This window comes from Callionymus lyra, chromosome 19, assembly GCF_982586985.1.
Source record: "Callionymus lyra chromosome 19, fCalLyr1.hap1.1, whole genome shotgun sequence".
Lineage (NCBI taxonomy): Eukaryota > Metazoa > Chordata > Actinopteri > Syngnathiformes > Callionymidae > Callionymus > Callionymus lyra.
In genome coordinates this window covers 12320761-12331475 of record NC_141836.1, presented here as the reverse complement: position 1 = coordinate 12331475, position 10715 = coordinate 12320761, and the positions used below count along the sequence as shown (strand labels likewise).

At 39.3% G+C, this 10715-nt stretch overlaps 1 protein-coding gene across 4 annotated transcripts in view; it reads left to right on the top strand.

Moving 5' to 3' along the window:
- The first annotated feature begins 263 nt into the window (after positions 1-263).
- LOC148059529 (vitamin D3 receptor A) overlaps positions 264-10715 on the top strand; it is a 54173-nt gene continuing 43721 nt past the window's right edge. For 3 of the 4 annotated variants that reach the window (XR_015709387.1, XR_015709386.1, XM_087781290.1), the window contains exon 1: positions 320-340. Coding sequence is in view for 1 of the 4 variants with exons in the window: in XM_087781290.1 (XP_087637416.1) it covers positions 331-340 (10 nt within the window). In the remaining 3 variants the exon portion in view is untranslated. Of the gene's footprint in view, positions 341-1076; positions 1262-10715 lie in introns of all 4 variants that reach the window. The other variant, XM_087781292.1, reaches the window with a different exon arrangement.

Sequence of the window (10715 nt, the reverse complement as noted above, 5' to 3'; positions counted from 1 at the left end):
ATATTAAAGCTAAAATCGTTTAATATAATATTATCTGCTGAATTGTTTACTATAACGCAGTGTCCACGTCATGACACACCCCTATATGGTTTCCAGACAGCTGAGTGACTGACACGCGTGTGCACCAATCACAGCGCTTCACTCGCCATCGTAGCGCGGCTGTGATTGGTCCCTCGCCGGGATTATATATGTATGTATAGGTATGGCTGAGGGAGGGGAGGGGGGGGTGGATAAACCGTGTGGGCGGGGCCAGTGTGCCAGTCCACCAACAGTGCTGGCGCGGGTCTAAACAAGCGGACTAACGGAGCATGAGAACACGCCGCGCCTGGTATGGACGATTGTAAGTTTATTTACAACTTTATTCTACTTGATCGCCATCACTTTTTTCTTTTTTTCGGGGAGACTTGTACTTCTGCGGGTTTTTTTTTAGGGGGGGAGCTCCGGGTGTTGCGCTCCGACAACCACGCGTTTCCCCCCCCACCCCCAACACACACACACACACACACACACATACACACACACACACACACACCGTTCATATCGCTTCTTATATATGCGATGTTTTGACACAACCGACCCCGACAATGTGAGCCGCGGCGGAGGCCATTTCACGCTGTGTATTCATCCGCCTGTCAGCCTATAGCAACCCGAGGGTCCCATTAAAAAAAGTGCGCTTTTAGCGTTCGACTCCAAAACGACGCGATTCCGGGTCTCGGTTGTCGCGTGCGTGAAACCCCTCGTGATCCGTGGACGCCACCCGTGAATTCGGCGTAGATTTTAATCCTAAAAACATCTTATAAATCTCAGTTTTTTAAAAAAAATCTGCAAAACGAGTCTTATTAATGCGTATTGTGTTACACAACAAAGGGGTGGTTAAAAAAAAAGCAACGGGTTGTTTACCCCCCAATAATAATAGAAAAAAAAATCTATTTTTTTCTATTTTTTTTCATTTTATTCTGCGTGGCACTAGACACGAAATAACGGGACGTCATCCCGCTAACAAGTCCCAGCCCCTCCGACTGACCGTTAGGTTGCCCGGCCTAATCCACTCCTCCTTTCTTTTCTCTCCCTGACAGTTTTGTTTTATAGCAAGAAAAAAACAAAAAAAAGTTTTCCTCCCTGGTTTTGGAAATCGTCAGCCCTTCAACGCCTCGGACTTCTTTTTTTTGGGGGGAGAGGGGAGAGAGGATTTTGTGCAGCAAAGACCCCCGAAAAAAAGCTCAGCACCATCACTAAAGTGAACGTTGATATGCCACATCAGGTAAGCGCTAACGTCAATGCTATACGTGTTTTAAGCTAGCACTTGCACATGGCGGCGTGTTTCCATCTTTTATTTTTTTATTTTTGGTGTGTGTGTCTTTCTCCCTGTTGCTGCAACTATTAGAAGTGTTGTGTGCACATTGTGTTGTTGTAGGCGGCTGCTTCCCTCCACATTCCACATGTGTTTCTCTCTCTTGCCTGTTGCAAGAACCAGTGCGAATGTGAGTAATCCCCCCCAAAAAAACTACAACAAATCCAGGCGATTGGATTACATCAGTGATATTGTTAGACAGGTAAACCGAGTGTCCACGGCCGCCCCTTTTTATGCCTCTGACATGTCGTTGTTTTTGAGCAATAAAAATGGGCAAATTTACAGTAAAAAAGCGAGTTTTAATGATAAATTAAAGGGACCGTCAGTCATTTTCTACTGTCGACTAAGAATTGGGGTTATTTTCAGAGTAATCCAGTCCTTTTTAGAGTTGTAGAGGAAACTAAATATCCTTTTTAAGGCAAGTAAGTAAGTCATTTATATTTATATAGAGCTTTTCTAGACCAGGGTCACAAAGCGGTTAAACAAACAAAAAATACTCAAAATATATACTCAAAAGACCCAACATAACACTGAGAATAACGCAGGTATGTAGCGACTGATTCTCAGTCATTTTCGTCCAGAAAGACGCTTTAAAAAAACATCCAAATACCTCCAAACATCTCGTCCGTAACGTCGGTCTTGTGTTGAAGACTCGACGTTAGGAACTTCCTGCACAGACAGGAAGTACTCGATATCGCGAGAGCGCTTCAGTTGCAGACGGTAGACTGGTAAACATTCATCGGTTGACATGAGGGTGAGTAGAAAATAAGTCAATTTCGGGCGAACTATCACGTAAAGGATTCATTTTGTTCATGTAGGTTCGAAATTTAAACTTTTTAAGGACGGTCACGGCAAGTACCGTGGTCACTGCGGTGAAATTCAAACCCTGGGTACGTGTAAAGTTTAGAAGATTCATTTATTTATATGAAACCATTATTATCCAACAGGGATATAAGTATCATTTTCCTGTGAAAAATACTATGAATTAGTAAAACAGGTTTGGTAAAACTCTGCAGCGAGAATTCTGACCTGCTCAAGTAGAAGAACTCACATTTCTCCGATCCTTATAACTAGTATTGTGTAAGCGCTTTGAGACCCTGGTCTGGGAATACGCTCTATAAATATAAATCACTTACTTACTTACGTAATACTAATTAGAAATTAGAATTAGAAGTGACGGGAAATTTCACTAAAGATGAAAAAAATATACTTAATACTGTGTTATAAAAGAGATTTCAATACACAATTTACTCTTTTGTCGAGTGAAAACTGTTTTCAGGGATTTGTGAATCTGATAAACAAGGAATTGTGTTTTCTCAGCATCAGTATTGTTATCTAGCGGGGACGAGAACCACGTAAACGCGGTCTGGCCGCTACTGCCGATATCCAGCAAGTGGCAAATACACAAATACCTGGTTTATGCTATACATTTGCCAATACTTTAGTAAAAATAAGCTTTTCTTAAACCTGCATGTCCAACCTTTTTATGACAGATCTATACCTCAAACGAATTTCAATTGTTTTGATTAAAAAATGCATCTCAAGATCACGATGATCTGAACCATCCAGATGTTTTGCTTGTGCAGCCGGATGAGATCAGCATGTTTCAAAAGGTACTTGATATGATGGCGTTGAATATACAGTATTTACTGCAGGGAGCCATAAAGCAGAACCAATCGGAACAGGAGGCGTGTTATCCTAGATAAACGTATCACGTACAAGGAAACGAAATGAGCCGGCGGTGTTTTGAAGTTCAGACTTTGACTTATTGTCGAAACGCACAGAAAGTATTTATCCGTCTTATTGACTCGGTTAAAGGAATGCATCGCTGTGCTGTTTGTGTTTTGGAACACCTCAGGGCAGTTGTACTGCATGTACCTCCCAATTTATTTGTATTGGCACAATCGTTACCTGGTTCAACACATTACAAAAAAACACTTTTAGTATGAAAAAAGTAGTTGGAATTGTTTGATTCCTAGACTTCCTAAAAACACTTGCGATTAAGACGCCTTTTAATTCAGATTTATGTCATGAATGTAGTTTTTAAACGTCAGATCTCGTGCCTGTTATACCGGGAAATGCTTCTCTCTCTGCTTTGTGAAGTTCAATGGAATGTTTAAGTCATGCACAGGAACAATGAGAACACATACCTCCGCGAAAGGCGGTCATAATGTTTCTTAGAAGACTTTTTTTTTTTTCCTTTGGTGCTTATGTGGTCATAAAGAGTGTCTATTGTTTCTGGCCGCACATCAAAGTCGTTCCGAAACGGACTCACAACTGGTTCCTTTTTTTTTTCAGTTGAGAACGATGTTTTCTGAAAGTAAATATGAAACGTAGGAACCTGTAAGTAAAGCAATAGGTGTGTCTGCAGTTATGGAATATGTTCTGGCAACGTGCCCGGTTGAGCTGAGATGAATTCTCTGCGTTAATAGTGTTTATCATGTCATGTCTACCTTCGGGTTCTTCTTTCTGGCCTTCAAAAAGACAAGACGCCAATCAAATATTTAAAAGTTATTGTTGCCAGTTTAAAGAAAAAAAAAACAAGACGCCCTTTTAAGAGTCGTTCAGGAGTACTTTCGATTCCCTATAATCAAAGTGTTTATTTGTGTTGATCTCAAAAATGTCTAATGATGACAATTATTCTTCTTCACGTTCACTAAATCAAAGTACTTTTGAATAATCCGTTGTTTTTTTAACTGCATGAATCACAACAGAGGCGATAAGATCAGATGGATTTGTTTTTACTTTGTAGTATTGTGTGGGTGGACTATTATCCAATTACTCGTGTAAACAAACGCAACTACTGATGGATGAATAACCACAATATGAAGAAGAATCTTTCGCCAAAAAAGTGCCAATTTTTTGCATGTTTATTTAGTCAAAGTTGCAAGTGTATTTTCCCTGGTAACTCATGAAAGCACAGACTACATAACAGAATCGAGTTACTACGAAGATTGAACCGGCGTGGATGGATCAAAGTGCACGGCTCTTGTTTTTCTGTCGGGTTACTGCGACAACACAACCCTTGAATGGACGAAAACCGCGAGATTGAAAGTGTGTGCTCTATTCTTAAAAGGACACATTGTTTGACCACTTTTGGTCGAGCTCGTGTTTATTTTTTTTTTCTCCCAGTGTGTTGCTTCCATGGGTTTGTCGCTCGCCCACATCGTGAATGGACACGAGATCCTGCAGAAAATCGCTGCTCTCAAATTATCCATTTATGTCGTGAGTAGCCACAGTCGATACCCGACGTCTCCTGCTCGGTCTGTGGGGGGCGCTAGTGTCATCGATGCAAGTGGGTCGTGGTAGAAGATAAAGCTTCGTTTTTGAAGGTGGTGCCAGATGATGGAGGCGTGTGGTATGTTTAATTTAGCAGAAGATTGACTTATATAAGCCAGAAGTACTGTTAAACTACTAGTTAAAATATTCTATTTTTTGTTAAGGTTCAATGAAACAAAATTGTCAAAGTGATGGCATTTTGCGCAAATATTGCGCAATATTGTGTTTCTAAGGAAACACAATATTGCTATTTAGCATGAGATCGCGAGATAATTGTGTCCAAAATATAAACTTGAATCGTTATGTTGAGGGAAAAAAATGAACCGATGTACTTCAAGATAAACTGTTCTGAAATATATTTGCAGTTGTATGTTTAAAGTTTGGCTGGTTATTTATTTTCAGGTTTGTGCCATATCTCTCAATTTAATCGTTTTTTAAATATTGCATACACTTTTTTAAGAAGTACTTGAAGGTTGAAGTTTAAAGTATGTAATGGTTAATGTTTAATTTTCAATAAACGCTCAAGTTGAACAATTATTATCATTATACAAAAGTGTGTTTTCGTGTCCAAACAAGAAGGAGTTGTCTCGCCTGCAGTTAATACAAATCTCTGCAGAGAGAATTCTGACCCGCTCCAGTAGAAGAACTCACATTTCTCCGATCGTTAAATCCTTTTACTGGCTGCCAGTTCCTTTCATGATCAATTTTTGAAATCCTTCCAGGCTGTTGCTCCTTCCTCAGCGTTTAATGGAGTCTACTGACTCCTTCAAGAAACATCTTAAGATTAACTGATTCTCTGAGACTCCTGTTAGTCTCGGTGGTGTCTTGACATTTTAAGCATATATTTCCTCGGGTATTGTTTTGATTGTTTAAGCGCTTCATAACCCTGGTCTTGAAACCGCCCCACAAATCTTACTTGATGAATATAATAATCATCACGATCGTTCGTGTCGGTTCGTCTTTTACATTTAGCCCCGTCTATTCAAAAAAAGTACGTGTCGACTGTAGTTTGAACATGAAACCCGCGTTATATCACCACAGCTTGTTTGATCTTGTCTCGAACCGTCTCACTGTCATGACGTGGAGAGTAACCCCAGCATCGCACTGGAAAGAATCCACCATCAAACGATCTCGAACAATTGAGGATATTTCATGTTTGACAGTAAACAAGGACTGTGCGGCGGTTGCTTCGCTTTGTGAGTGAAAACATAAATCAGGAGGTGGACGTCTGTTTTTTTTTTTTTTGCTGTATTTGGGCAACTTTTGTGGGTCGTTACATGATTCTGTGATATTATTATGTGGTTATATGAGGAACATTGATGACAAATGGAACCCTGGTCTTGATGAAGAAGTTTTACTTTTAAGTTTAAATTTGTACAGTTACAGAGAGTAACGGCTCACCATGCTTTTGTGTATAAATACAAACCTAATTATAAGGAAGTGACTAGTGGATTTAAAAAAGAAAGAACATTTGATCCTTATCAAGTATTTCTAATTCTATTTTGGGTTAAACTGGCCCCTGAGGCTCTTTAACACCCTTTTTCCTCCTTTTGCATTTTTACTTTATATTTATATAAGTGATTGTGGATTCTTTTTGATCTTTATCGAAGCCGTTTTTTCCTGACTTTGACTTTATTGTTGTAAAGTTGAATTTTACTAAACTATCTCAATTGAATTTCAAAGTTTTATTTTCCTTACAAAATGGCTGTTTTTTTTAAATTGTGAATTCTGCTTTTAATAAGATGCATATTTCAGTAATTGTAAAGGGCAACTTTGATATATCCCCAAGAAATAGAAGTAGATTGGCCTTTAAAAAACGTTTAACTCGACAGGGTAATTACATGACTTTTCTAAGAAAACAAACTGCAAGTTTACTTTTGAATCTTGTGTTGAAAAACTAAACCAAACTCTGATTAAATGCATTTAATCCACTTTTTAATGTATTTCCATAATCACAGGATCTAAACCCAAGTCTTTAGTTTGTCAGGGTTTTTCTCTGGTCTTTTAATTCTCCGTCATGTGTGTCGTTTGAACTCTAACCTTTCTGGTGGTAATTTTAAAATCATCGTAAGTATTTTCAGACATCGGCCCATTTTGTAACTTCACGAGTAACACTCGCTTATCGTGATTCTTTCCATTGTTTTCCCTCCATACCGCCCTCCTCTTTGTAAACGTGCTTTAAAAAAAGAAAAGTAGGCTAATAGATTCCGCATGGGGAGTAATTGTGCATCCACAACATAAATATAGTGGAGGCCCCATCATGGCTAATGAGATCTTGTTTAAATAGAAACCCTAGGGTCTAAAACGAAGCTCCATCTATATGGCAACACTTTCACAGTGACGTCACTGAGACGGCTCTGCTTGAATTAACCCTGTATCTTCTCTACTTTGATGTTTGTTTTGTGGGTCTTTCTTTGGACACCTCTTTTACCCCCCACCATGAAAATAACTTGGTATGTATAGTCAGTAAGTAAGTAAATTACATTTGTAGAGCGCTTTTCCAGACCAGGGTCACAAAGCGCTTAAACAATCAAAACAAAACTCAATAAAATATATAGTTTAAAGTTCAAGATAACACCGAGAACAACACAGGAGTGTATAGGGTAGGTACCAAACTTTAGTGATGTGGAGGCACCGACCGAAATGCCTCAGTAGTACCGAAACATGGCTCGTCTGCTGGTGCCAAGTTTCGGTCAAACCGTGACCAAGGCAATGAAACTTGGATTGATTTTTCACTAGCTAGCAAGTTTTCTTTTTCACTGGAAGTTAATTGTTATTTACTTTTTCTGTAAGAAAACGTCTTGAAAGGGAAAATTACCAAAGCTGGATATGTACTATGTGTAATGTCGATATGATTTTGATAGTTTCAGTAGTATCGAAGTATTGAAAAAAGTTTTAGTCGATACCCATCCCTAAGTATGTAGTTTTAAGTGTATTCACTGTGCGAAATGTCAATAAAATGCATCGGTAAGATGTCGACAGCAGTCTCGGTGGGTGACAAGGTCACTATTTAAAAAAAAAAACATCAAAAGATTTTCGTAAATCTTCAGCTACAACATTATATACTTTTAACATTTAACAACAAAACATTTACTCATCAGAAGTCACTGTGTGATTGCAAAGCTCGCCTGTAATCTATACCTTCACCAAATGGGTAATTATTAGCCGTCATTGGTCACTAATGATCCCTCCAGACCAGTCCACGTTAGACCCTTTTTTATATTGACCAGAACATCCATTTTCCCCGCCTCGGCCGCCTCGAGAGGAAGCACAAGCCCCACTTTACATTGAGAAGGGCTTAACGTGGCAAGAGCAACAGCTTAAATGCTTAACGAGGTGAAATCTGCATGGTTCTTTGCCGGGTAATGGTCCCTGCTCAGACCCGGTATTAAAGTACGTCTTGGGTGATCCCGTCAAAAAGCACGACAGACCTAAGTACCTTATTTTACACATGACACTTGAATGTGAAAGCACTTTGCCGCGTTACTGCCGGAGTAGTTTCAATAGCACGGCAGGCAGTACACTTGGTGTTTTTATACATATAATGTAGTTTGTTTTCATTGCCTTGTCCGGTTAAATGAAGGTAAGATGTTGAAAGAACATTTTCCCTTTGCTAAAGGACTCCTAATGAGTTGCGTCTAGTGTGTAGTGATATCAATTAGTCGTCGGCGTATAGAATGATTTGGTAGTCGTTTCAAAAATGAAAAACATGCGTATTGAAAGTCCCTCGTACTAAATAATTAGATAAATAATTGATTTAATGTGTAAATGATCATTTTACGTGGCCTGCCAGATGGTTGTCTCAAAATCAAAGTTGATCCTGGTTGATATGATGATCTATAAAGATGATGATGTTTAAGATGAGCTGGACGTCAACATGGAGGTTTGCAATAAAATGATATCGAAGTAAAATAATTTGCTGAACATGTTTCGTTAAGGAGGACGAACGCAGAGATACCTAAAATCAGACTCCTTGTTCTTAAGTAAAGTTTGGTAAATATCTGGTAAAAAAATCTAATCTCTGAAAGGGGCGTCTATTTGTAGGAAGTTTCTTGTTTGAGAAGTTTAGTTCAGAACGGCACGTACAACAAACATCGCTTTATTTAATGACTGAAAGGCTCCTCGGGATCATTCTAAGAGAAAATTCCTCGCTCGGGGCTCATACTCAAATATTTCAGCTAATAGTAAATATTTTTCTATACATGCATCATCAGTGTCATGGATACATTTAACTTCCCATTTACTAAAGCATATGTTTTGAGCTGTACATTGTCGATGCTGCTCAGGAACCTATGCAACATGAGACCACTCGTTTTAAAAAAGTGTGTTTCCGTCGTGTCGAACAAGACGTTGGTATGCAGAACTGGGATTGAGCAGCGAAAAAAAAAAAAAAAAAAAAAACCTCTCGCAAATGAGATTCAGCCTCCATCTCCTTCTCTTGCTCTTTCTCTGTCTTTCTGTAGAGGCCCAGCAAAAGGGGTTTTGAGAGTGAGCAGCTAATGCTCCTTCCTGACCTTTTCCCCCAACCATTCCTCATTTTCTCTCCACTGATCCCACTGTAGTTGTGAGAGGAAGCGACAAGCCCACCGAGGGGGATTGGTCGTCGCTCAACAGGCCTCCTGCAAGAGGCTCCGCCCCCTTTTTTCCCCCCTTCCCGGGGGACAATCGGGCCAGATGGTCGGGTGTCTGGCTGTACGCGGCTAAAACACTGGCTACATATTTATTCCTGGAGTGTCACATTCGACTCCCGACTCGTAGGATGACACGTGTCGCCGCCGCACCGTTGAACCCCGTGTGCAGTCGGACAGACAGGACGGAGCTCGTATCGCCCCAAGATATCATTATCAGTTTGAATAATCATAGTTACTTTGTGACTTATTGAAGGGAGAAAGTGTAGGGAAACTATTCCAATGGCTTTCAAAATATCAGGATTTTATTCTCTTGTTATGTTTAACTGTAACTTGTAAAAAAAGAAAATTGAGGCCTCGATAATTAAAAAAAAATTTAAAATCATTGTTTTGTTTCACTTTATATATTTATATACTCTTTTAATTGTCGAAAAAAACGTTTCCAATTACAGCTCTTTTCCCCCGGGATTATACATTTAGAATAATCATCCCAAATTGTCAACTGCTGCGAGACTCCCCTCATAAAGTCTCACACTTTTTTGTTTTCAAACGTCCTCATAAAGTCTCACACTTTTTTGTTTTCAAACGTCCTCATAAAGTCTCACACTTTTTTGTTTTCAAACGTGCCGTCTCTCTCTCGCCGTTTCCCACGTAGTGCGTCTCTGGCTCATTTACTTCCCTCTCCCTTTTATTCTGCCGCCCCCCCCCCCCCACCCCCCCGACCCGCCATTACTTGGGACATTGTTTTTCTCTCCGAAAACGCTACATTCTTTTCTTTCTCACCCCTTGTGTTTTAACACGGAGCTTTTTTTAAAAAATATTTTCTTTCCTTCCCCTACTGTTCGGTCTTATAGAAAGACCACATTCCTTATAGGAAACTCTTGACTCTTGGAATATACACACTGCGTTGTTGGCACGCTGCCTCCTACTGAGTCATTCCAAATGATGCAATGTGAACCGTACGCTAGTGAAAACATCACTATAGTTTCTGTACAGGGCTTCCCTCATTCGCTCCAAAAAAACCCAAAATATGTCGAAGCTCCTCACACACAAGACGTTTAACAGACCAAGAGTTTAGACGGATCCTCAGTTCTTTTGTGGCTTTATTTATGGAGATTATCACGTGCATATGACCTGGTAATTCACCGTAGTTTAGCCACTAGTTGGCGCCGGTAAATATTTCAATTGAAGCATTTTGCGGCTCAGCTTAAGTATGTCGATTTAAAAAGCTAACCTGTAATGATTTTTACTGCACTTTACCCTTTAGTATTGAATAAGAAAATCTGTTTTTATAAATTAACTGTTATCAATTTTTCTGCAATTTTATATTTATAAGAATACACTCAAAACTATGCATCTGTTTTTTTCTGTTAGAAAATGGAAATGTCTGAAAGCAATTAAAAAATTTACTCAAGATAGTACTATGACTAATGTAATTCTAATTTTGTTAGTATTGA